Source organism: Oryzias melastigma, linkage group LG1 (genome assembly GCF_002922805.2).
Source record: "Oryzias melastigma strain HK-1 linkage group LG1, ASM292280v2, whole genome shotgun sequence".
Classification (NCBI taxonomy): Eukaryota; Metazoa; Chordata; class Actinopteri; order Beloniformes; family Adrianichthyidae; genus Oryzias; species Oryzias melastigma.
In genome coordinates, this window is record NC_050512.1 from 9,530,383 (window position 1) to 9,554,058 (window position 23,676).

The following is a 23,676-nucleotide window of genomic DNA, read 5'->3' on the forward strand; positions in this document are numbered from 1 at the left end:
TTGTCAGTCCATCACAAAAGGATTAGAAGAAGGATACATCAGGGACATGATGCATATTTAGCCCATGTGTTCATACTGGAAAAACAGGGAGGGGCTTCTTCTTCTTTTCCTTTTACTGTTTACTAGCATGTATCTGCCACCTGCAGTTGGAAGAGGCTTGATGTGAAATGTTGAAGAGGTGATAATCTTGTGATTCTTGCTCCAGACTTTTTCATTTAGTAATAAAGCGCTATACAAGTATACACCATTTACCATATAACCATTTATCCATGTGTATTAAGACAAATTGAGAGTTGAGTGCCTGTTATCAGAAGTTTATTGTTTTTATATTAAAATATTATGTTTTTCATTGCATTGTAGATTCTTGTACTTCATTCATTCTAACAAACATTTAAAAAAATCCAATGTTGTGTTTGCGTCTGACTGGAAAAACGTTCATCCCCACGTCAGGTTTTGGGTTGCTTCACAGCGCTCCTGGTAGAGGGAGTAGTAGGCTCCAGCTAAACTGAGGAGTGGTGCGTCACAGCTGTCCATTTCTTTCTGCAAGACACCAACACAGTGCAGGGAAATGTCAAGGCTGTGCAGCAGCAGCTTAAAGGACAGACCTGAATGTAAATTCACATTTTCCTCCTGAAAACATGAGATCTACATCAACAGGACACAGTACACGCTGTATTTACAGCAACACTCACAGCTGATGTCTCATGGTACTCCAGGCCCTGGCTCTGGGCCCAATCCTTGGCAACAGATGCCTGTACTTCCCTCCTATCGGACAGATCTGACTTGTTGCCTAACAGGACACCTTGAAGCAAACAAACAAACAAAAACAAGCATTCAGGCAAACACAACAACCCAAAAAACTTTAGTTAAATGATGGGCTCATAAGGGTAGTTGTGACTAAGGAATGACAAGACACCATACAGTAAGGTAAGTGCAAGTAACTGAGATTATCCTTACAAATACTTTATGACACATTTGCCACACACAACAATTGTGTGTTCCATTTTCATGACGTCCTTTATGGTGCCTGTATGAGCCTCAGTGCCCCTTTTTGGGCCTTCCATGGCCCTGAATAACCCAAAAACTCGCAGCACTTGTACAAGTCAACACTTCGTCGGGGTGTATGTGACTAAGCCTTAAACTGCTGGTACATTTTGGAAGTTTGTTAGTATTTGATTTTATTATTCAATGAGGGGGTGTCTTACCTGGAACATGGAGGCCTCTGCAGTGTGCGCGGATTCTTTCCAACCAACGGCTGCAGTTGACAAAAGACTGCTCATTGGTCAAGTCAAAAACGAGGCAAAACAGCGACGGGTTACCCCACTGTTGGAGGAAACGAATGTCCATGAGGACAGGTAGCATCACGTAGGTTTCCGCCTATGTCAAAGTAAGTGATCTTTGAGCTACTTCATTAAGTCTCTTCTTTTTATGTGGAATGTGGAGAGCTCCCCATGGCAAATTTGAACAGTTTTCAGTGAAGACAGGAAAAACCTCAGGAGAAGCTGCCTCACCAGTTTTTCACAGGCCTCCACAAGGGTTTCCCTCCCTGCAGAGTCAAAGACGTAGAGCTCCTGTAGAGGAAAGAAAAATGAAGAGATACTTTTAGCCAAATAGGTTATGTTCCTCTTATATATCAGCACCCCCCCTCCATACCCAAGATAAATAGTGCTTAATTCTCCCTTTTTACCAATATGTTATTGTGTGTTAGTCTTCTCAAGTATATTATCTTTAAATGTATAGAAGTTATAACAGAGGAACAATGTTGTAAAATTATCAGTTAAATAAGAAGTATAATAAAGGAAACTGCTGCATTTATTTACTGATGCAACCACATCTTTCCGTTTCCTGCAGCTCAGTTCGGTTCAGACGTGTTTTTCTGAAAGATGCACTGACTGTCAGGACCGGAAAACCACAGACTGACTTAGAGCTGCTATGATAGTAGAGGAGACGAGATGAGGCTCACCACGCTGTGAGGGGTTTCTGGGATGTTGATACACTTCATCACCAGCTCCACTCCAGTTGTCTGAAAAACAGAAAAACGGTGCCTGCATTACTCCAAGCTTTTAATATAAAATGCTATGCTAATTGCTAGAAAGCTGGTTGTGTTCATTTACTTTTGCTTTATTTGGCATGTGAAGAAACAGTTTTTCTGTTTTATATTAACTTGCTGCATCTCTGTGTGAGCTTTTTGTCTGTTCAGCGAAAGTGAATGCATTAAACAAATACTAGAGAGCAAACTGTTTAAAACCTTAAAGTTTTAAAGAGATTTTGGCAGCAGAATAAGACATAATACACAACTTTGCATGAGCCAAACCTTTTAAAGTCATAAAACTCTAAAAAGCAAATTTCTATAAATGGATTAACTGGTTTGAAATCAGTGTTGACCTTGAAGGAGGTAAGTTTTTTTTTTTTTTTGAATCAGCATCAGTCTCTAATTTGATTTTATCTCCAGAACTTGTCCAAGCATGTCAAACATAAAAAAGCTAAAAACATATTATGTAATGAACCACACCCCAGTAAAATGTAGATAAGAAAAAAAACACATATATTGATACTGCCAGAGTTAATAACAAGTTTCCATCGATGCTTGCAGAGACATAAGGAAAACACGCAGCAGCTCCACTCCAGAGCAGTCTAATGAGCTGCTGTGATGCACAGGAGGCTGCTCTGTGGAATGTCAATGAGGTCCTGTTAGCGAAAAATATCGTACAATATTGCTAACAGGCTGTCTGGCATTTTCAAAGGAGGATGTGAGCGGAATGACTGACGGAATTGGCTACCCTTCAAAACCTAAAGTGAAAGCACAAGAGCGCTGACTTCAGTGTCAGAACTCCCTGTAGAAGAGGACTTTCTTCTGTCGTAGTTTTGCAGCTGAAAAGAAAACTTGTCTAATTTTTCTCAACATAAACCATTGGAAAAAAAAAACATCTGTATCATATAAAACAAAATCAAACGAAACTTTGAGACGGACAAAAAAGGAATTTAATTAAAAGACCGTCTCCAATTAAAATTGTGTGTTGGGTGTTTTTAACATGTTCTTTCTCATTTGTTAAGAAAATTAAGCTTAAAAATGAATATCTGAGTGTTTCCTTATTTCAATCACTGTGAATTAGGAGTAGATGAAAAAAAAATGCTGTTGGAAAAAGAATGTAGCAGCGAGATCTGTGCTACAGCCGACGGCCACAAACATTTTCCTTTTTTCGAAGTTTTGCAAATGTTATGCATAGCAGCATAAAAACTCATAAGTCATAAAAAGAAGGAATAAACATGCTGCTCTTTTGATAGACTAACTGCAGTTGTGCTGACTCTCTTCATGTAGTTTAGTTACTTGTTCTCAAGGCCTTGACAAATTCTATTCAATGCTAGTATCACTGAAGAATTCTAAAGCGACACACCGGGCGGGCAAGTGACGACAAGCAGAGCCACTTTTCTCCTTCAAAATCTCCTGGAATTATCGTGCTGACAATTGAAAAGTTACAGTATGTTTAAAGATTTTGTGTTTAAGCGGCAGCGGCGACACCTCAGGTGTTAAAGGGTTAAATGGCCTCTTTCTGTCCTTTATTTTGATGTGCAAAACAGTAAATACAAATTTTCCTACTCAGTTTTATATATTTAGTCTAGCTATATATCTGCTAGAGTTTTGGTTAATCAAATTGTCCTTAATAATACAAAAATAATGCACGTTAACCAGCCGTACTGGATACTAGATGGGGCTCTATACCTTCTATAGGATGATACTGCAGTGAAGCAGTAACATCTTCCATGGAGTGAAGAGGAAACTTAAGTCCTCATTGATCAAGGTCACTATCAGATTAGGTGCAATTATTTTGCTATTTTATTTTATTTTTTAATTTAGAGTTTGAATTACTGCAAGTGTGACTTTACTGTAGGCTGTTTTCTTTGATAATCCACTTTGACTGACCTGACTAAAGTTAGAGGCTTCTTGCTTAAAAGTGATTGCAAATTAATCATGAAGACAATCACCAGAAAGATATGTGGTGTGTATATATTATAGGAAAACATTTAGAAGGTAACATATCCTTTAGCCTGCAGATTTTCTCTGCCAAAGAAGCCCTGGTGTAACCAGAGGATCTGTGAGGTGACTGTGTTAATCCTCTGAGTAAAAGCACCTTTAGTCGGCCGGCCTGATCTGTGAGAGGTGTCACAGAGGAACGTAATACCAGAGCAAATCAGTTACCAACAAACACAGCTTTCACTAAACTTTTCAAACAAGATCTCATCCGCACACACCTCTCAACACTAAACCTGCACCAGCTGTGTTACTCATATGTTGTATTTCTTGATATAAACTCTTGTCTTAATGTATATTTCTATTGTGTATCTATTGCTCCTAACTGCATGAATACTGTGACAGAAACTTGCATTTTGTCTGTAAATCTATGCTGACCTATTACTATATTTTTTTTGATTTGCTAACATGCTAACAGGCCAGACGTCTCCAGATGAAAAACAGCCTTTTGTTTAATTCTGTGGGCTACACTGTGATGCAGTGATCAGCGAAGCCCTGGTTCAAAATCCAGCGTGAACCTTTCTGTGTGGAGTTTACATGTTCTCCCCGTGCATATGTGTGTTTTCTCCACAACTCTGACTTTCTCCCACAGTCTAAAAACAGGCTTCAAAGGTTAATTGGTGAATCTAAATTATATTTACATGCGAGTGTGTGTTTGTGTGGCTCTGCAACAGACTGGTGACATGTTCAGGGTGTACACTGCCTTCACCCAATAGTAGCTGGGATAGGCTCCAGCAGCCCCATGACCACAAAAAAAAGAATGCATGAGATTCTGAAGATTGAATAACTCTGGCTTTTTTATACATAATTTATCATGCCATTTTGGAAATAGCATCCCCCCTTTTATAAAAACAAAAAAAATCCAATCAAATATTTAAAAACAGCATTAAATTGTGTACATTTAGAATAAAAAAAAAACCCCAAGAGGAAATAAATTAATTATTCTATTTCTATTCTATCCCTTTTGAGATCACAAGGCCTATCCTAACTATACTGTTGGGCGAAGGTGGGGTAAACCTTGGACAGGTTGCCAGTTCGTCACAGATGGACACCTAGGGCCAATTGAGAATCGTCAATCAACCCATGAGGGGTGTTAACACAGATGTAGAATCTAGTCTGGTATATTTTCATATTATTCAGTCCTGTCTGTTTAAGGCCGCAATTTACAATTAAAACAATAATTTATGGAACCTATAAATAGACATAGGTAGTTAAGTAAGCCACACCAGCTAATAACTCAGCTCTTTCTACTTTGACATAAATTTATAACACCGTTATGTGTCCTGCAAAGCATGTTCAACTAAATATCCCAAATGAAGGCAGTATGATTTGCAACTTGGCTATGCTCTGAGGTAATAACAACAACATTAAAACTAGTAAAATACATAAAATAAACCAATACCTACCATGCTGTAATTCTTCAGAGTTCCATCACTGCTGATGAGAGAGCTTTTCCCCACAGCAGCATCACCTTCACACACAGACAAAAACACGAGTAAGGAGTAAATTCGGGAAGTAATAGCAGCTAAAGTGTTATTCCAGAAGCTTATTTGAAGGCAGAGAGCGAGCTAGCTAAACATCTGGTACAGAATATACACATTAAAGGAAAAAAAAATCTTTTCAAGGACAGAAACAAGCAAAAATGATAGCACATATTTGCTTGCTGTGTAAAAACACTGCTTACCTGCGTAAGAGTATGCTTTTTTTTACCCTAAAGCAATGTCTAATCTTTTTTTAAAATTAGCATTAGCTTGTTTTGTTTACATACATCGCAGAAAAAGTTACAAACTTACCGACAAGCAAGCATTTCGCCCTCAGTTTCACCATTGCGGTGGATAAAGCTATCAGTATTATCCTATTTTGTTACTCAGACGGGTAAGTTTAATGAAATTTCTATGGTTTTTTGTCGCTATTTTTAAAAAATGTCCCCACATTCTGCCATTCGACTCAGCAACATGGATTCAACTGGTTTCCTAGCAACCAGCCACAGTGGTGCTTATTGGTTAGTTAGCAGAAACGTAACAGAGAAATCTGTGCTATCATTGGCTGTGGGAGGAGAGTGTAGAGAGGGTATTGTTCCCCAGAGTAGGTCTGTCAGGCAACAATTGCTTGACTCCTATGCACCTTACCTCTTTATTTGCGAGTATCTTGATTACAGTATTTAATAGTTTCTGTCAAAAGTATTATTTAAAACATTTGTGAGTAAAATTAATTTGTATTTACACAAAAATAAATGGGAGTAAAGTGAACTGTGGCCACAAGAGGGCAGAATTGTTAGAGCATCAATATATCTTTATTAGCTTAATTAGCCTGGCTTTTTTAAAATAATTGTTTGGGTTTAAAAAGACATAAATTTGTGTTATTTCTTAGACAAATATTACGTAAAAAATATTATGTAGAAATTTTTTTTGTTAGTGAGATAAAATTTCAAAGCGCGTGACTCTATGATCGCGTGAGCTCCCGCGCGTGTCCGTGTACACTCTTTCTGCGCTGTTTTGATCTGAGTGCGCGCTCCGGCGGAATTTAACAAGCCCTTGTCTTGTCTGTCTGTCTGAGGCGTGATAGCCGAGGCGCGTTCACGTGGGTGCCACCGGCTACAGGGCTGAAAGCATCTTCAAAACACCGGCTTCTTCCTTCCACACTCGACCTAACAACAGCCAATTTAGAGGTTAATCTGAACGCGGCGACGGGAGTGGAGAGCAGAGCTTCCGCGACAGAAACTAATCCGTCCTTGCAGGGAAGCAGGTAGGCAGGCAGACGCGGGGCTTGTAGTGGTGGCTGCAGGAGCAGAGCGGTGGATCTATTTGTTGTTTTTGTGGTTTCGCGTCGGTGCCCCACGCACACGCCGTGTCTTTGAAGTGGACGTGGGGAGAGGAAGGGCATCTCAGTGGCGGCTGTCAATAGAGGAGGACAATGGAGGGGATGCAGGCATATGGAGCCGGGAAAGCCGGAGGAGCCTTCGACCCTGTCACCTTCTTCCAGCAGCCACAGACCGTTCTCCGCATAGTGTCATGGGTAAGAAAGCACTCCCGCAGGGGTCACAACTAAATAACATTATCCTCACGTGTTAATTAAAGCAAACGCATATTTTTAAGTATATACCACATTTGCTTTTATCCTCAAAAATACAAAACTTCTTTAAAACTATATTTTTTTATTTGAAAAATATTTTTACATTTAATCCAAGTGTTTATCATAGTTAATGTAATCACTTGGTGTCTTATCAGTTCAGAAATTAGCAGTTAATTAACATTTTTTTTTAATAATTGGTTAAAAAAATAAAAGTTTTTGGTGAAGGGATTTCACAATAAAAGTCCTATTTCTAGTCTGGATGGAAGATTGTTTTTATCCACTCATGAATCCACATTTTAGAAATAACTTAGAGGCAAATTCAACAAGTTTCTAGAGCAAAACTTTTGTCACTGGAGATAATTTGAATTTTCTCCTTAAAGGAAAGTTTTAATTTGAAATATTTGTTGCTCTTTAAATAAGATAAAAATAAATCCTAAATAATAATTAGTCTAATATTAAAAATCAGCATAACTGTTGTGTGTTTAAATGAAGAACAAAGATTGAGCATTTTATTGTGGTGGGAGAAAATTTTTTGGGAGGGACTCAGAAACTTCTGAAGTCCATTATGTTTCTGATTAAATGGTATCTGCAATGAAAAAGATGTTTGGTAAAAAATAAATACTGCTCACATAATTTTATAGTAGTGGATAAAATGTAAACATAATTTCCTAAATTCACGCTTAATTTCAGAATAAAATCACATTTATTCATTTGTGCTCTGTGGACCTTAACAGTTTTTTATTTGCATAAAATAAAAAAAATAAAAAAATCTTAAGATCTTATTCCTGACAAATAAAAGCTAACAGAAAGGAAAAAAAAATCTTATTTTTTTGCCCCATTTTTAGATACTTAAAAGAAAGCAAAAATAGTGAAAAATTATACATGCATCTGAACTTGCATTTACATCAAAGCCTCTTTTTTTAGAATAACACAAACACTGCCAAGTTAGTATCTTGTGTATAAATGTGGGTACCTAGAACTAAGCAAATTTATGTCTTTTTATTATTAAGAAAAATATAAAGGAAAAACAAACTGTCAGATCATGTTGACCTGGTTTCAAAAAAGTGCAAATCAAGTTTGCAGTTTTCAGTAGTCTATAAAAGATACATAACCAACAACTGTGATGGTTTTTTATATTCTTATGTTTAGACCTACAAATGAATTATGATGGGTTTAATTTGTAGTTTGAAGTATGAAACGTTCTGCTCAGCTCTGATGTTTTTTCTAGCGGTTTGAATCTTGGCTTTGAATGTGTTAACTCCTGTGTCCGAGTAACATGTGAGGGCCGGTCATGTGGTCCTTCAGTGATTTTCTCAGTCATGGGATGCAGCTTTTGGTCCTTGTTAAGTACAGAGAGAAACACACATTTCTTTACTAAGATCTATCCTCTTGTTTCCTTTTTTTCCCCAAATGACATAACTGCTATTCCGATTAAATTTGCAATTTTCCAATAAACGTTTATTTGTATTTTATTAGTGTGTATAAAAATTAGAATAAGTTTTTGCACATATTGATTCATGCTCATTTGTTCAATTTTTACTATTTGCAAATGAAAAATTAGCAGTAGTTCATCTGAAATTTGCCTCTTAGTTGTGTTTTGGGCAAGGCTGTTTTTTCACTGAGTAAGAGTACTTCATTTCCCATCATCCATCTGTTTTTATGGTCTCCCGAAAACGTATAGCCCCTCACACCCCAAGCTAACATTACCATGCAACAAAAAAGGTGAGCAATATTGGAGCTATCCAGCCATATACCGGCTCAGACAAGGAAAAAAAAAAAGACATAAATGGATCTAGACGTCTACAAAAGGATACATCAGAATTTAGCGAAGCAGGGAACTTGAGTCCCGCCCAGTGTGTTTTCTATATCACAAATACGATAGTTTTCAAACTCTTTTGTCTGCTACTTATTCACGTTTTTAATTAAAAAAAATCCTCAGAAATGTAATTTGTAGCTTAAATTTCTTTTTATATGTGTCCTCTAATCTTCAGAAAAATGCTAAAAACACCAAAAATAAAATTTTCCTCTGACAGGATCTTTAACCATAGAACACTTTTGCTTTAAAAAGTTACACCATCACTTTTGGCGGGTAATTTTTAACCAGTATAATATACCCCCAAAAAATATTTGTCATAAAAATAGTTCAAAATATGGCAACACATCTAAATAAGAGTAGTTTTATTTTATTTTAAACTTTGGTATATGTAAGAAAATGTAAAATAAAAGCTTAAGAAGATCCTAAAAACATGCTAGAATTTTACAGAAGAATTAGCAATTTGAGAACAAAAATTTCCTAAAACAAAAAAAAAAAAAAAAGAAATGATACTGCAAACTTGGCCTTTGATCCACCCATTCCTGGAACATGTGAGACTTTACCCAGCGACTCATGACTGTCAGAAAAATGCAACATATTGAAGACCATGTAAATACTTTTGCTCGTGATAGTGCTCTAAGGTGAAGGAGCTGTGAGTAAAACCAGAACCAGATTTCGTCCATTTAACTAAAATAAGACGCAACAGGATATTTTCCATGTCCATCAAGCTCACTGCACATCTGATAAATGACATAATTGTGTATCTACAAACAACTATTTCAAGCTGCAACATGCTTTGATTTTCATAATCTTTGGAATTTTTCTTTTGTAATTTATTTAATCCCTGGAGAACCCGCTGTGTCAGATTTGGCAGCTGTTATTTTTAAAAAAATATTAATTTATTTTAGTTTAAAAAATATTTTTGCTGTTATTTCTCCTTTTTGGCTGCTTTTTAACTGCTTCTACCCAAAATAAAAAAAGTAAAATCAATTTTAAAAGCTTTGGAGGAAATAGTTCTCCTGGGTTAAACAGCTAGTGAGTATTATACTATGAAAACTATTGAAGCTGATTACCAAAGGGCTCTTGAATTGTTATATTGACATCTTAATGATCATTTTAGTTCCTAAATAACATATTTTTGTCTTTAAAAGCCTCAATTTCATATTTCTAGTTCATTTTCTCTTTGGATCAACTACATTCATGCAGTTGTGTGTCTGCCTGATGACCCACCATCAAAGGCCCCACCCTGTAGCATCACTGGAGCAACAATGTGTCTCCATAGTAACAGGCACAGACTGAGTTGTGATGTTTTGTGTGATGATGCTGATTCTGTCTGCAGCAGGGTGTGTGGCAGACGGACCTCTCTGCACTTTCAACATTTGTGAGGCCGAGTGAACAAAAAGCACCTCATGAATGGCAGTCCGGGCTTTTCCGTGCCCTATCAGGGCTGACTGTGGAGGTGATAATTACCCTCTGTGGGTGTGTGTGTGGGTGTGTCAGCCTCAGTCCTGCGTGTGGAGGAGATGAGGAGAATGACAGATGGAGGAAGAGCACCTTCTGTGTGCTCACGTTCTGCGCCCAAGAAAGGACAAGAACTGAATCTATGGAGAGAATTCAGCTACACAGAGTCGCCCTGCTCTGGAAAGCAGAGACGGAGATCTCTTGCCTGTGGTTCAGCTTTGATCTGTGTTTGAAAGAGCTACACATCTAAGAGTCAGAGCAATCCCTCTTTGCTTTGAGCGAAGTGCCACGAATCGCATTCTGCATGAAGGCTGAGGTTCCCAGTGCAGCAAATTGGTTGTTTTAGTGGAGCTTCTTGCTGGAAGTGCCTTTACTTTTCAGAAGTTAGTGGGCTCCAATCAATATCTGTCTGTATTTCACATGTAAATACAGACATAAAAAAAAGAGAATCTTGTAAGGTGACCCTTGCGCTATCCTAAGTATGTTGACGTTGAGATGGGGTCATCTGGACCCAACAAGACAGTGCGCTGAACTTTTTATTTTAATGGTTTTTGAGTTTCACTGGTCTCCGTCACATGAAATCCTGTCCACCTTCATCCACATTGGTCATGGGATAGATAACGTGTAAAGGTATTAGGCTAGGTTCATTTGGACCCCATAAGATAATGCAAGGTTTTATGTAGATGAAAGGAAATGAAGCAAATCTATGATTATCCAGATGTTGTGACCTTTGTCTTCATGTTTTTTGTGTTTTTAGCATCTTCCTGTGACATTTTTTCCAATGATGGAGGAAATATATGAAGAAAAATTGGCTCAAAATAGCTTTTCTGAGTATTTCTATATATAAAGGAAATGAAAAAAATGCAGTTTGAAAAGAGTGTATTTGTTATGTAGAAAATAAGCAGGGCAGGCCATAAGCTCACTGCTTTGAGCTGTCCGCAATAGGGAGGGGAAAGGGGGTGGGCTTGCTCCATGCCAACAGCCCCGCCCTCAACTCAAAGGCATGTTTCTAATGAACTCTGCAGTAACAATGACCTACAAAAAAAACTCTATTTTTTTTGTTGTTAAAAACTGTATATTTGTCATTAAAGACATACGATATTCTCTGAACTATGATACTATGTTCACACCGGGCTAGGCGTGCATTTAGCCCATAGGTACAACCAAGGGTGTTCACACTGGACTCTCATAACTTGATACTGCAGCATTTGTATGAATTATTAGTATTTTTTTTGTTATCCTTACCAAAAGTGAAATAGTAAATAACTTCATTACTGGTCCACTCTTAGACAACATTAATGTCAAGAATCCAAAAGTTTTGATAGGCATTTAAAAACTCAAATTACACTGAAATGTTGAATAAATTATTTTTTAAATAAATATTATTTTTACTTGAAAAAAACATTACATTATTTAAATGTGTTAATTTTTTGACCACTCAGGAGGATGAAGCACTTTAAAATCATCAGTCTTACGCCATTTCAGTGATTTAAGTTTAAAATAATAATACATTTATTTTAAACACTTTTATTCAACTTGGGGCCCCCACAGTGTTGGGGGCCCCATGTGATCGCTCACCTTTGCCTAATGTTAAGTCCGCCCCTGGGTGAGGTCAAAGTGGTGCAAATCATGTGAATCTTGCTTCAGGCTTTTTCTATCACATCTGTATTGTCCGGTCGGACACAAACCACATTTAATAATTTCTTCTCCATGAAGTTCTAGATTTACTGTGAACGCAGTTAATAAAGTCTGACTGATTGAAGGACTTATCTCGGACAAGTCTTTGTCTCACTTCATAGGCCTTATACTTCAGTTTTTTTTATTGATGACATAAATTTGAACATAAACCATTCATTGACACTGTATGTAATAATCCCATGTGCCCTTTAGTGCGGAAAATACTGTAACTTAGAGCCAAACATTATTGGAGTGGATCTTAAAATGATCTTGAATAAAATTGTTTGGCAGAAAAAATGCAAACCAGCATTTTGTACACAGTGCAAGGCTGCACGTTTTGTCAACTGCCCGTCAAGTGAAAGCAAGCTGACACACCCACAGTTTTTCATACCTTCATGTCAGAAATCGGACACTGTGGAGGCCACAGTGCATGTTTCATCTGGAGGCATGGACTAAAAGAAAAATATACTCTGATATCATTTCTACTAACAATTTCTAAAGAAATGTTTCTAAAAGTCCTTACTTAAGTGCTCATCCTTCACATCAAGTGGCGACTTTCAATGAGTAAATGCACAGTATTAAGCGGAAATTCATTATTTCACCAAAGAGGAAAAGTGTCTGCAGATTCAGTACATCAGCAGCAAATGTGTCGTTGTGTAGTTTTCAAAGGTTTCAATACCACTATACTATGTAAAATCCACTACATTAAAGAACTGAGGAAAAAACAATTATAATAAAATGTTTTTAAACATCCAAAAATGGCAATTTGTGATGAGATCGGTATAATATGAATTATGATACGTTGGGTGATTTAGAAACGTTTTGCTCACAATAATATTAGTTTAAGATGCATAAATATTGACTTGTGCGTTTAGGGAAAAAAAACCCACCATATTTACTCCCTATCTCAAACTTGATCCACACCTTTTAACATGGTGTAACTGTGTTAAAGAATAATTATTATCAAATTTAGCTTTCTTCTAAAACAGCACATAGTCGCTTAACAAAATGAAAAAAAAATGGATAAGCTACTCACCACAAAGTTTTTAAAATTAGCTAACTTTTCCAGCTAAAACCTGTTTTTGATATTTCACGGAAGCAGCCATTTTGAAATGAGCAGTAAAAGCTCTTCTACTGCCCCTAGTGGAATGATGATGAACTCCAGGGCAGAGAACATGAACCATCCAATGAGTTTTTAAGGAAAATGTGGATCATGTTAATGAGATAGAGGTCTCAGAAATGTGTTTATCAAATATGAGGCTAGTAGTTGTGTAGGGTTTAAATATCTATACAGTGTTTTAGCCTGGTTATATATTTCTGAAATTATTGTTTAGTGTATTTTTTCATTTGAACATCCTCCTACTCTGTGTAGCTACAAATGAACCAAGTTTATTTATTTAGTTTTATTGTTAAATGTTAGCATTAAAATAAAGAACTACATAGCCTATTGCTGGCTATCTTTTTATAGTATGTTTTAACTTACAGATTATTTTTAACAGATATATTTTTATGCTCTAATATTTCAAAACTATTTGTTTTGATTGTTAATGTTGTGGCCTGGATCAATCTTTAAAGAAATGCTAATCAAAAACATCAGTTTTTATTATGAACGACACATTTTTACTCTGAATCTAAATTTCTCACAGCCGTTCCTATTACATGTTATGGTTGCAAAATTCTGACCATTTGTAATTTTTCATAATACACAGCACTTATAACTGCTTGCAATCTTGTGAGAATTTTTTTAATTAAAATCAAACTGACTGAAATTGTGTCGACGATAGTGAGAAAATGCCCGCCTGTGAGCGATTAAATGCTTGACCTTCTGAAGCCACCAGGACGGAAGGTGTTGGCCAAACAAAACAAGTGCTCTTGTAATCACAGGACTGAAGCAGTTTTGCAAGCTCACTCCTCAATAAACAATGATACAGTCGCAGTGATTAGGCCCTGATGAAATCAGGGGGCTAAACGGGGAAAATGTGGGATGTTTATCTCTTTCATAGTGAAAATCATCCCCTGAACTATCATTGTACCATTAAAGAACCAGGCTTGTATGGCTGAGAGGTGATAGACAAACACATATTTTATGTAACAGTGTGTGACTGACTGATTACATAACTGCAGCCTTAATGAAGACCGAACAGCTCGACAATCTGCATTTCAATAACAAGGACCAAGCCGTGACAGATGGATTCATCGATGATTATGGTTGGTGTGAAGAAAGGAAGAAACGGGGAAAGATGAGGGAAGAGTTAAATACAGGAAGGAGGTGAAGTGGAAGAGAAGAGGTGTGACAGATAATCGGTGGAAATGGGGGAGGAGGGGCGTCAAAAGACTTCAGACTATTGACTGTGTATGAGAATTGCAGTAAGTGACTCCTCCTCCCTCACATTCCAAACAGGAAGTAGTCACTGGTTTCAAGAAGCCGAAATCCCAAAGAGAAATTAACAGCTATTACTGTCATTCTATTTTTCATTTTGTTCTATTTTTTAACATTATCTCACTTAAATTATGTTTTCTGTAGTTCAGGTTATTCAAGTTATGAAATGGCCAATCAGATGCCTCAATAAAAAAGGTGTTATCTCATATCAAAAGCTCAAAATGTCTGACAGATTCTCCATAGTCAGCGTTCCAAATGTAGGGGTGTGAACTTCCAACAAGCTCACTCCTGATTGGTGAGAGTGGCTGCCATGTAAATGATGATTCAGACCTATTCAGACCAATCACTGCTTTCTAACAATATTTGGCTCCAACATGTCGATTTGACTTCATTTTGTTGGCCCTGTAGTTCATCATCAATCCACTAGGGGCAGTAGAAGGGCTTTTCCTGCTCCTTTCAAAATGGCTGCCTCCATGAAATGTCAAGCACTCTTTTTGGCTGGAAAAGTTTGGCAAATTTTCAAAACTTTATGATGAGAATAACTCATTTATTGATTTTCGTTTTTTCAAATGACTATTTGTATTAAAAAGATGCTAAATTTGATGATAAATATCCTTTACGATACAGTTACACCACATTAAAAATGTGTGGATCAAATTTGAGACAGTGGGTAAATAAGGTGCTTTTTTCCTGAACACCGGAAGTAAGGCATTTTCTACGTGTGACATCACACTCACCAGTTCTCATATACAGTTAATGATTGAGACCTTATTTCTTTCAAGACAATATCAAATGTGTTAAAGTGGAGCTTTACCTCCGGAGAAATAGCTTTCAAAATGCTGTTTTTTTTCCTTGTATCAGCTGATCGTGTAAGGAGTTACGGTATGTCAAAAGGAAAAAAGGTTGAAACCTTAAATCAGGGGGTTCTGGTCGAGAACTCTTGTCATGGCTAATGATTTTGGGCACCATGATGTTTTTGCAGCCGGCTCCGGGAGGGGGGAGGGACTTCTGACTATTGATTTTCGAGGGCCAAATTTTTTCTCTGTGGCCAGATTATCTTTATAGTTTCTGCAGAGCAGCAAGAGTTCATTTAGAAATAAGCCTCTGAGTCGGGGCGAGACTGTTGGCGAGGACAAACCCCGCCCCACTTCCTATCACCCTGACAACCCAAACCTAAAATTTCTGGTCCAACAAAATTGGCGAGCAATGTTGGAGCTATCCAGTTGTACCGTTTTTTTTTAGCCAAATATCAGTTTAGACGAGGAAAAACAAAAACTTATTTGTCTGTAAGTGAATGCAACTTTTGCCCGTCCAGTGTATTCGCAATGTCACGACTTTTTCAAACTGCATTTCAAATTAGTATAAAAAGTATTCAGAAATACAGTCTAAGCTTAATTATCAGAAAACGGCATGTTTAAAACATCAAAAACAATATTTTCATCAAAGTGGGTCTTTAATTTTTATTTTTGTGTTTTGAAATTATGCATCTATTCCAAATCTCTTAATCCGGTCATCAAAGCCCTTTGAAATTCACTTCCTCCCACAAACCCAGAGCTTCAATAACATCCATCTATGAGCAGATTGATGCAGTTTGTGGGCTCCCTTCTTAGGTCTGGAACACGTTGACACAGAAAGGTCTGAAGATTAGCTTCTACTGATCTGAGCACACACCCCCCTATGAGCACACATCCACCATACAGCTGTGCTTTGGCTTGATTCCGCAGACAAATCTATTTCTTTGAACCCTTTTTAAGATTCTTCGTTAAAGGAAATCGTAGTTCAGAGGAAGTGGATTAAAAAGGTTTTGGGTAAAATTGTTGTAAGTTGTTGTCCCGAGCGTGTCTGTCTGATTGTGTAACTGGAATACTGCAGTGGCTCTCCTTGAATTGTACTTTGACAAGACCTGCTCTCTCCCACTCTCACTCTTATTACACGAGCTGCTGCTGCCATGGTGACAGCAGGTATCCCCCAACCCGGCGTTCTGCAGCTCATCACGCACACACCGACACACACATACAAGGAATGGAATCGCTTTGACCAGGTAAATCTGCTCATTACTGCAAGTCTCACTTTTTTTTTTGTCTTTTACAGATTTTTAGCTTCTGTTCAGAGGAATGTTATTGTCTAATTTCATTTTAGAATCCCATTATGGTTTTAGCTAATCATAAGGAAAGTAGATTAGACTTAAAATATCTTGACTTGTCTATTGTGTGAGGAGCAGCTCAACACCCCATCTCCAGAACTGATTTTCTAAAGCATGTGCACACACTCTCATGCGCTCACACCTCTGACCATCAGTGTCGGTAATGTGCATTTTGGAGGTGATCACAAGACCAGAGGTCCACGTGGTGTTCTCCACAGAGCCTGCTTTCATCCCCTCTGCAAGCCTTGTGATCTGTCTGCAGATTTAAGGGGCGGGAAAATCTCTTTGGATGCAAAAATGTGGCGTCACGCTTACTCAGATTTAACTTACAGTCAGTTGTTACAAGTTTTGCTTTTTTGTCTGTTCATGAACAGGTTTTAGGAGTGATAAAATAGTGTGTTGCAAATGTTTTTTTTTTTTTTTTTTGCAGGATATGCAAATGAATCAGACGTTTTCATATCATGCACTGTCCAGTTTAAAGACCCACTCCCATGAAAATGATGTTTTTAACATGTTCTTGTGGTACTTTTATCATGATGGAGAAAATATATGAAGGAAATTAAGATTAAAATTGCAATTTGAGCATTTCTTTATTCAAAGTGTTGTGACTATGGAGCAGATGAAAAAATGCGCTGTAGTTTTTTTTTTTTATCAAGTCAAATCAAACTTTATTTTTGAAGCACTTTTCTAACATGTCACATAAAGTGCTTTACAAACAAAACATAATTGAATATTAAAAACAAAATGCAATATTTCACATAATGTAGATATTGCAGATATTAAACAAAAAAAGTAAAAAATAAATAAAAAAAAAACATGCATAGAAATCTGGCTTTGTACTGAAGTGGGAGAACGATATTTTGGGGCTCTTTCACACCAGTAACCCCCCATTCAAGTTTACAGAATATGCAACCATAGGACCCCCCAGATCCAAGCTAAGACCTGGGAGATCCCACTGCAGCGACCCCGTTCACTGAGAAGGGTCAATCATTGATGTGGAGGATCCCTCTGAGGAAAACACTGGAAACCGAAATGTAAAAGTTGTAAAATAAATAGAAGTAGATAAATAAACCTTACTAGACAGATATAAATTAGTAAACATGAATACAAAAATATCAAATTAGTAAAAACACAACAAAAAACAATACAAATATCAAATAAGTTCCTAAATTTAACTAAAACCAGGTTAAAAAGGTACAGTATCCTGAGTCTTTCTTTAAAGACATGAGCAGTTTCTGCAGCCTCTGGGAGACTGGTCCTCAGGCGGGGTCCATAAATATGTAGAAAATATGATGGGTGCTCCATAAACGCCCTTCTTTGCTCCCAAAATTAAAAAGGGGATTTCTGATGAACTCCTGCTGCTCTACAGAAACTATGTCCTAGAAAACGACAGCATAATCATAATTAAAAAAAACACTGGAAACACTGAAAATAAATCAAAGGAGGATTGGAGAAACGTGGAACGAATCCAGCCAGATTTCCTTCAAATCAGCCGATTTCTGGTATAATATAAAAGTGTGATCCTGAAAATGTTTGATTCTTTTGGAAATATAAATGTTGGAAGTTGTGTTTCTGAAGAGGAGCACTGGAGCATAGAAAAGTGGACACTCTGTGACGAGGAGACCCTGATGCTGATTTTCTCTGAATTTCTCAGAGGAACTACAGAAAACTAATAAAAAAAAAAGTGTGTCACTTCATTACAACCTCAAGGCCCCTGCGGGTTCAGATGTCCCTGTAACTTCCCTTAGCATGAAAATGAAAACTATGTATGTTTTTGATCAAGTGATATGGATTGTCTACTTGTTTTAACATTATTTATAATCCCTTTTTAATGGTGGGAACAGAAAGATGAGCACAGCAGAGGTTTGTTCCTGAACTGCTGACCTGAGTGGCTTTTTTCATGAAATAGAAAGGTAGTCATGTTTAGCTTTTTCAAAAATGTCTTTTTATGAATGGGCTCCATGGTAGTGCAGTGATGATCTCTCTCGCCTCACAAGAAAGCCCTGGTTCAAACTTAGCTTAAGCCTTTCTTGTGTGGAGTTTGCATGTTCTTTTCATGCATGTGTGGAGGGATTCAGCGGATTTAAAAGGCGGATGTACGGTTTTGTGTATTATTTTCCCACCATCTGGTGATGCATGCTAATTACTCTGGGCTACTCCGCGGTGTTGTGACAAAGTGTGAACCAGTTTCATTAACTGATGCTGAAAGAGAAGCTGTGAATGGAGTTCCAAGGGAAAATTGTTCATTTGTCAACATTAACCTTAAAACCTTGAAAAAAATGTCTTTATTCTCTGCAACATCTGTCTTTATTTCAATAAAACAATTAAAGTCAGTGATGAATATAAAAGTGGAAGAACATATACACACCAGAAAGTTATAGAAACACATGGTAAATGGTCGACATCTTACAAAAATATTACTAGCATGATCAACTTTATTGTAAGTTCTTATCTAATTAAAAAAATATTTGAAGTAAATTCAATGCATATTAATTTTTTGGTGACTTTTTAAAAAGAAAAAATAGTGCTAAGATCTGTTCCTCAGATATGTTGACTTTTATTTAGCTTCTTTGGATCACTATAGTTTCTAATTGCAAAAACTTATCATCTAAATTCTTAATTGATTGCTATCTTGGTATCACTAGTTGCTCCTTTATTTGCATTTGGAGTAACGTTTCTTTTGTCTTTGCAGAAAGTGGCAAGATTGACATTTTTTTTTCATTTTTCCAGCAAATATCTTTTATTCAATGTTTAGTGTTTTAGAGATTTTAAATCGTCTTTTTCTTGAATTTTATGTCCCATTCTGATCATGTTTTTTTAAGTAATCTGAACTGTAATTTTAAGCTTAATTTTCTTTATGTATGTCCATCATGAGAAAAATGCTACAAAAACATCATTTTCACCAGAGTTTGTCTTTAAAGCCAAAACGTTTTCAGTGAATTAAAGTGTTTATTGAGAAACAGTCTGGAGTAGAATCATTTGATTGTGTTAATCTAACTTAAACAATTATTTACACACCAAAAGTATTGGCTCACTCATCCCAATGATCAGAATCAGGTGTTCTAATCACGTGATCTAGCCACACAGGTGTGTACAATCAAGCACTCAGTCATGCTGACTGTTTTTACAAACATTTATGAAAAAAATGGTCCACTTGAGAATTCCTGTGTGGAACTGTCATAGGAGGCCACATGTGCAACAAATCCAGTCATGAAATTTCATGAATTTTCTGGTCTGCACAGAGTCCTGACCTGAACCCCATAGAACACCTTTGGGATGAATTAGAGTGGAGACTGAGAGCCAGACCCTCTCTATCAACATCAGTGTGACCTGACCAATGCACTTTTGGAAGAATGGTCAAAAACACTTCTCAACCTTGTGGACAGCCTTCCCAGAAGAGTTGAAGCTGGAATAGTTGCACAAGGTGTACTGACATCATATTGAACTCTATGAGTTAGGAATGAGGTGACACTTCAGTTCATGTGGGAGTAAAGGCAGGTGAGCAAATACTTTTATAGTGGATTTTCCAAATCATATCAAACTTCATCTACTTTCTAAAACAAACATATTTGGATGGTGTGTTGATGGAAGAAAAAAACAGACAGACTCCTGTGTATTTATTGTGAGTACTCGTGTAGTCTTCTTAAAGGGGTGGAGTTAGAGGTTGTGAGTGTCACATGACTTTGTCCTTTCTGACCTGGATCTTAAGCCGACTAAGTGAAGCAGTGGACAAAGCGTGCGCGCGTTTGGACGTATGCAGCTGAGAGAGTGGGTTGGTCGGCGCTCTGGAGTGCTTGTGGGCAGAGGCGAGGCCAGCAACGAGGGGAGATGGGAGAAGATGAGGGGGAGGAAGGGAGCTATGATGCAGCCAATCTAAAAATAGCACCGCCTCCATATTCCTTCTGCCCTGTTCACTTCCCACCACTATCCCTTCATGGTTTCCTTTATCTTCTCCTCATCTCTCCCAAAACAGAAAAGGCTTCAGTTGGAAAAAAGAGGGGTTTAGGGTCGTCCCCCGTTCCTCCCGTCTTCATTTGGAGCAAGGAAGCTCAGAGTGATGAGACATCCACACACTCCGAATGTCATCTCACGTTTCTCTGTATCCTATAAGCGACTGTACTCCCTTATTATTAAATTATGCCACAAAATGTCTGATTATGATGCACTGAGATAGATAAATATAACTTATTTTTCTTCTTGTTTTAGTTAAGCACATTCATTTCTTATAATCATGTCAGCAGAGCCATAGGTAACCAAATGAGAGGATACAATAGAACAGAAAAATAAACTCAAAGTAATTTTAAACAATGTGATTTAACTAATATTTCTCGACAGCTTTTTTCATATTTGTTTTTCCCTGCATTAAAGTGCAGTACAGAATAAAATACTTTATAAATTTATATTGAAATTTATACCGAGATCAAATCAACTTTTTGACCAAGAAGCAAAAAAATAAGGAAAGTAAAGGAAATCTAACTTAATGATGAAGTCACAAAAAAATCATTTTAACAATTAAATTCATATCATAATTTGTGGATGCAGATACGATTCATAGTGGATTTTGGTTCATTTTGAACGATTCGATTCACTGACCTAAATTCCATCCAAGACTTCCTCCAAAACCAGTGTGACTCAGAAGTGAATACCTGGTACTGACGTTTTCCAGATTCCATGTATTTCTTGTAAGATAATCAGATCATAGATTAATCATTACATTCCTAGAAATGATCCACTGGGGATCTGTCCACACTAACGACCACCCCAGCACCTTATGTAAAGTATTGTCTATTCTATTCTGTTTTAAAACACTAATATTTTCAATATCTAATGGATATATTTCTGTGATTTATTTACATGCTTTTATCCTTGGTTGTTTTATTTTGACTTCTCTGTAAAACTTTTAGCTCATTTGAACCAGAAACAATCTATAGTTGTGATAATCTTTTACGTGCTTGCGGATTTGTGGTGGAGGACTATTACATCAGTACTTTTTCAAGAAGGCTACACAAAGGGCAAGGAACATTCTGGAAGAAGCCTTAATATGGTTTGCGCTCTCCTTTCCCTGTTTGTTGTGTGAGTGAGCTCCAGGCACAGTCATAATCCTCCTCTCAAAGGGAGCACATTTCTGTGATCCAGTTATGGCGGCAGAACTCATCTACACTCTGGAGAATCTCACTGAACCCAGAACCTGGACAGCTCCGAGCTACTTGAGCTGCATTTATATAAATATAAATGTATTGGGATAGCGATAAATCACTGAAAGCAAAGGTAGAGAATCAGAATATGAGGAATGAGACAAAAGCAGAAAGAGATGCTAAGGGGAAATCTGATGAAGATAAAAGTAAAGACAGTAAAACAGCTGAAAAAGCTAAAGAAAGACGAAAACTGAGATTTAGACAAACGAGACAGAGAACGGGTCGGAAAACTATGACTCAATTGATGTCCTTAAAAAATGAGAACATCAAAAACACAACATTTTATCTGGAACGGATCACTGACTGTATAAGAGAACTGGACTGAGCGATCCCTGTCCCTGTGAAAATCAGAAAACAATTTAAAAAAAAAAGGAAAAAAAGTTCAGTGCGCTGCCTTGTGGGGTCCTGATGACCCCACTCCCAATGTCAACCTACCTAAGGACAAGGGTTAAGGACCCTCCATGATCCTGAAAAACCTCAAAACCTGCAGTTCCCAAATGAGTCAACCCCCTCATGTGACTAAGGCATTACATAAAAGCTTTCAACTGTAATTGCCAGCAATAAAATGATATGTTTGGGATTCCTAGATTCAAATCTAGAATATACTTGCCAGAATACTGAACAAATAGGTGTGCTTAAGCCAGAAATGGATGTCAGATTTAGGACTATAAAATATAGATCTCAGAATACGATAAAGTCACAAACATTTTCAATTTTAGAAGAAAGCTGCACCATCATTTCTTTTGGATCAAGAAAATACATTTTGTCATGTTTGTATTCATTTTAAGTGCGTACATCATCAAAGTTGACGCTGAAACAGGATGGCGTACAGCTCCATCCAGTCATTGGTAACTGGGCCTAAACATTGCAGAATCCCAAAGATTTGGTGTTTTTTCATTCTTGTGGAGCCTTTATTGCATTATCAGGAGGAACACGGTGCTGTTGCTTAAATGAGTTAGCGTCATTTAGACAGTTTTAGAAAAATTATGCTTCTTATTTCATTTCTTCAAAGGTTTTCCATTTGTTTGATAAAGATCCCCATAAACATATCCACCTCCTCCTTCAGTTCATCCTTCAAACACCCGTGTTTGGATTGGTGAAGTAAAAGGACTTTGTTGCATCAGCTAATGCATTTACCCTCATGCATGACATCTCTGACTCCTTTCTGCTTCATGACCAGAGCTGTCAGTGGAGGAGCAGGCTATTATGTAATCTCGTATTTTTGTCACCATTTAGTGAACAAACAGACACAGCAGCTGAGTAAACGATCTCCAAACTCAAGGTTCATTTCTAGCTTTCTCTGTTTTACTCTCTCAGTCACACAGATAAACTTCAAATCCATCACTCAGCACAACATAATCCACACACCCTGGCTGCCGACAAGCATAAACTGGCTTCAACCCCCGGCAGAAACAGCTCCCTGGAGTTTTGGTCTTGGGGTTTGTCTGCTGGAGTGAGCTGTCTTCTGTTATCAGATGAGGCTCAAAAGTAAACTGACAGTGCAGCGCAGCGGAGTGATGAACTAACACAGCGGCTGTTTGACTACGCCAACACTAAAAGGGAGATGAGAGCAGATTAGATTCTAACTCCTGCTGCTGAATCCGTTTTATACCGTATTTTCCATACTGTAAGGCACACATAAAAGTTTTTCAAAAAGATACAGTGTGCCTAATAATCTGGAGTGCTTTATAAATGGATTACCGTATTTTCCGTAGTATAAGTTGCAATTTTTTTCATAGTTTATCCAGGGGTGCGACTTATACTCAGGAGCGTCTTCTTTGTGTCTTATCTGTGTGGAGTTTGCATGTTCTCCCCGTGCAAAAACAGCATAATCATAATTAAAAGAACCACTTTCGAAATGTATCAAAAGATGACTGTAGTGGGTCTTTATTACAATACACATGT

At 37.3% G+C, this 23,676-nt stretch overlaps 2 protein-coding genes across 6 annotated transcripts in view; one reads left to right on the plus strand and one right to left on the minus strand.

The window, feature by feature from the left end:
- Nucleotides 1–293: 293 nt before the first annotated feature.
- On the minus strand, nucleotides 294–6,016 carry ift27 (intraflagellar transport 27 homolog (Chlamydomonas)). The gene is made up of 7 exons (XM_024259300.2): nucleotides 5,824–6,016; nucleotides 5,437–5,501; nucleotides 1,964–2,023; nucleotides 1,512–1,571; nucleotides 1,206–1,323; nucleotides 693–802; nucleotides 294–540 (listed from the first exon to the last, which is right to left on the minus strand). The coding sequence occupies exons 1-7, from the start codon at nucleotides 5,855–5,857 to the stop codon at nucleotides 436–438; spliced, it is 552 nt and encodes a 183-aa protein (XP_024115068.1). The 5' UTR covers nucleotides 5,858–6,016; the 3' UTR covers nucleotides 294–435.
- A 407-nt stretch (nucleotides 6,017–6,423) lies between these two features.
- Nucleotides 6,424–23,676, plus strand: part of syngr1a (synaptogyrin 1a) — a 27,049-nt gene continuing 9,796 nt past the window's right edge. The window contains exons 1-2 of one of the 5 annotated variants that reach the window (XM_036213483.1): nucleotides 6,424–7,045; nucleotides 16,371–16,474. In XM_036213483.1, coding sequence (XP_036069376.1) covers nucleotides 7,042–7,045; nucleotides 16,371–16,474 — 108 coding nt within the window. In that variant the 5' untranslated portion in view covers nucleotides 6,424–7,041. The remainder of the gene's footprint in view (nucleotides 7,046–16,370; nucleotides 16,475–23,676) is intronic. The other 4 variants (XM_024259292.2, XM_024259295.2, XM_024259293.2 and 1 more) reach the window with 4 other exon arrangements.

Coding starts and splice junctions, on each gene's coding strand:
- ift27 (XM_024259300.2), bottom strand. CDS start 5,857: ATGGTGAAACTGAGGGCGAAATGCTTGCTTGTCG. Junction 1,572..1,963: donor CAGAAACCCCTCACAGCGTG/GTGAGCCTCATC, acceptor TTTCCTCTACAG/GAGCTCTACGTCTTTGACTC. Junction 541..692: donor AGTACCATGAGACATCAGCT/GTGAGTGTTGCT, acceptor GGTGTCTTGCAG/AAAGAAATGGACAGCTGTGA.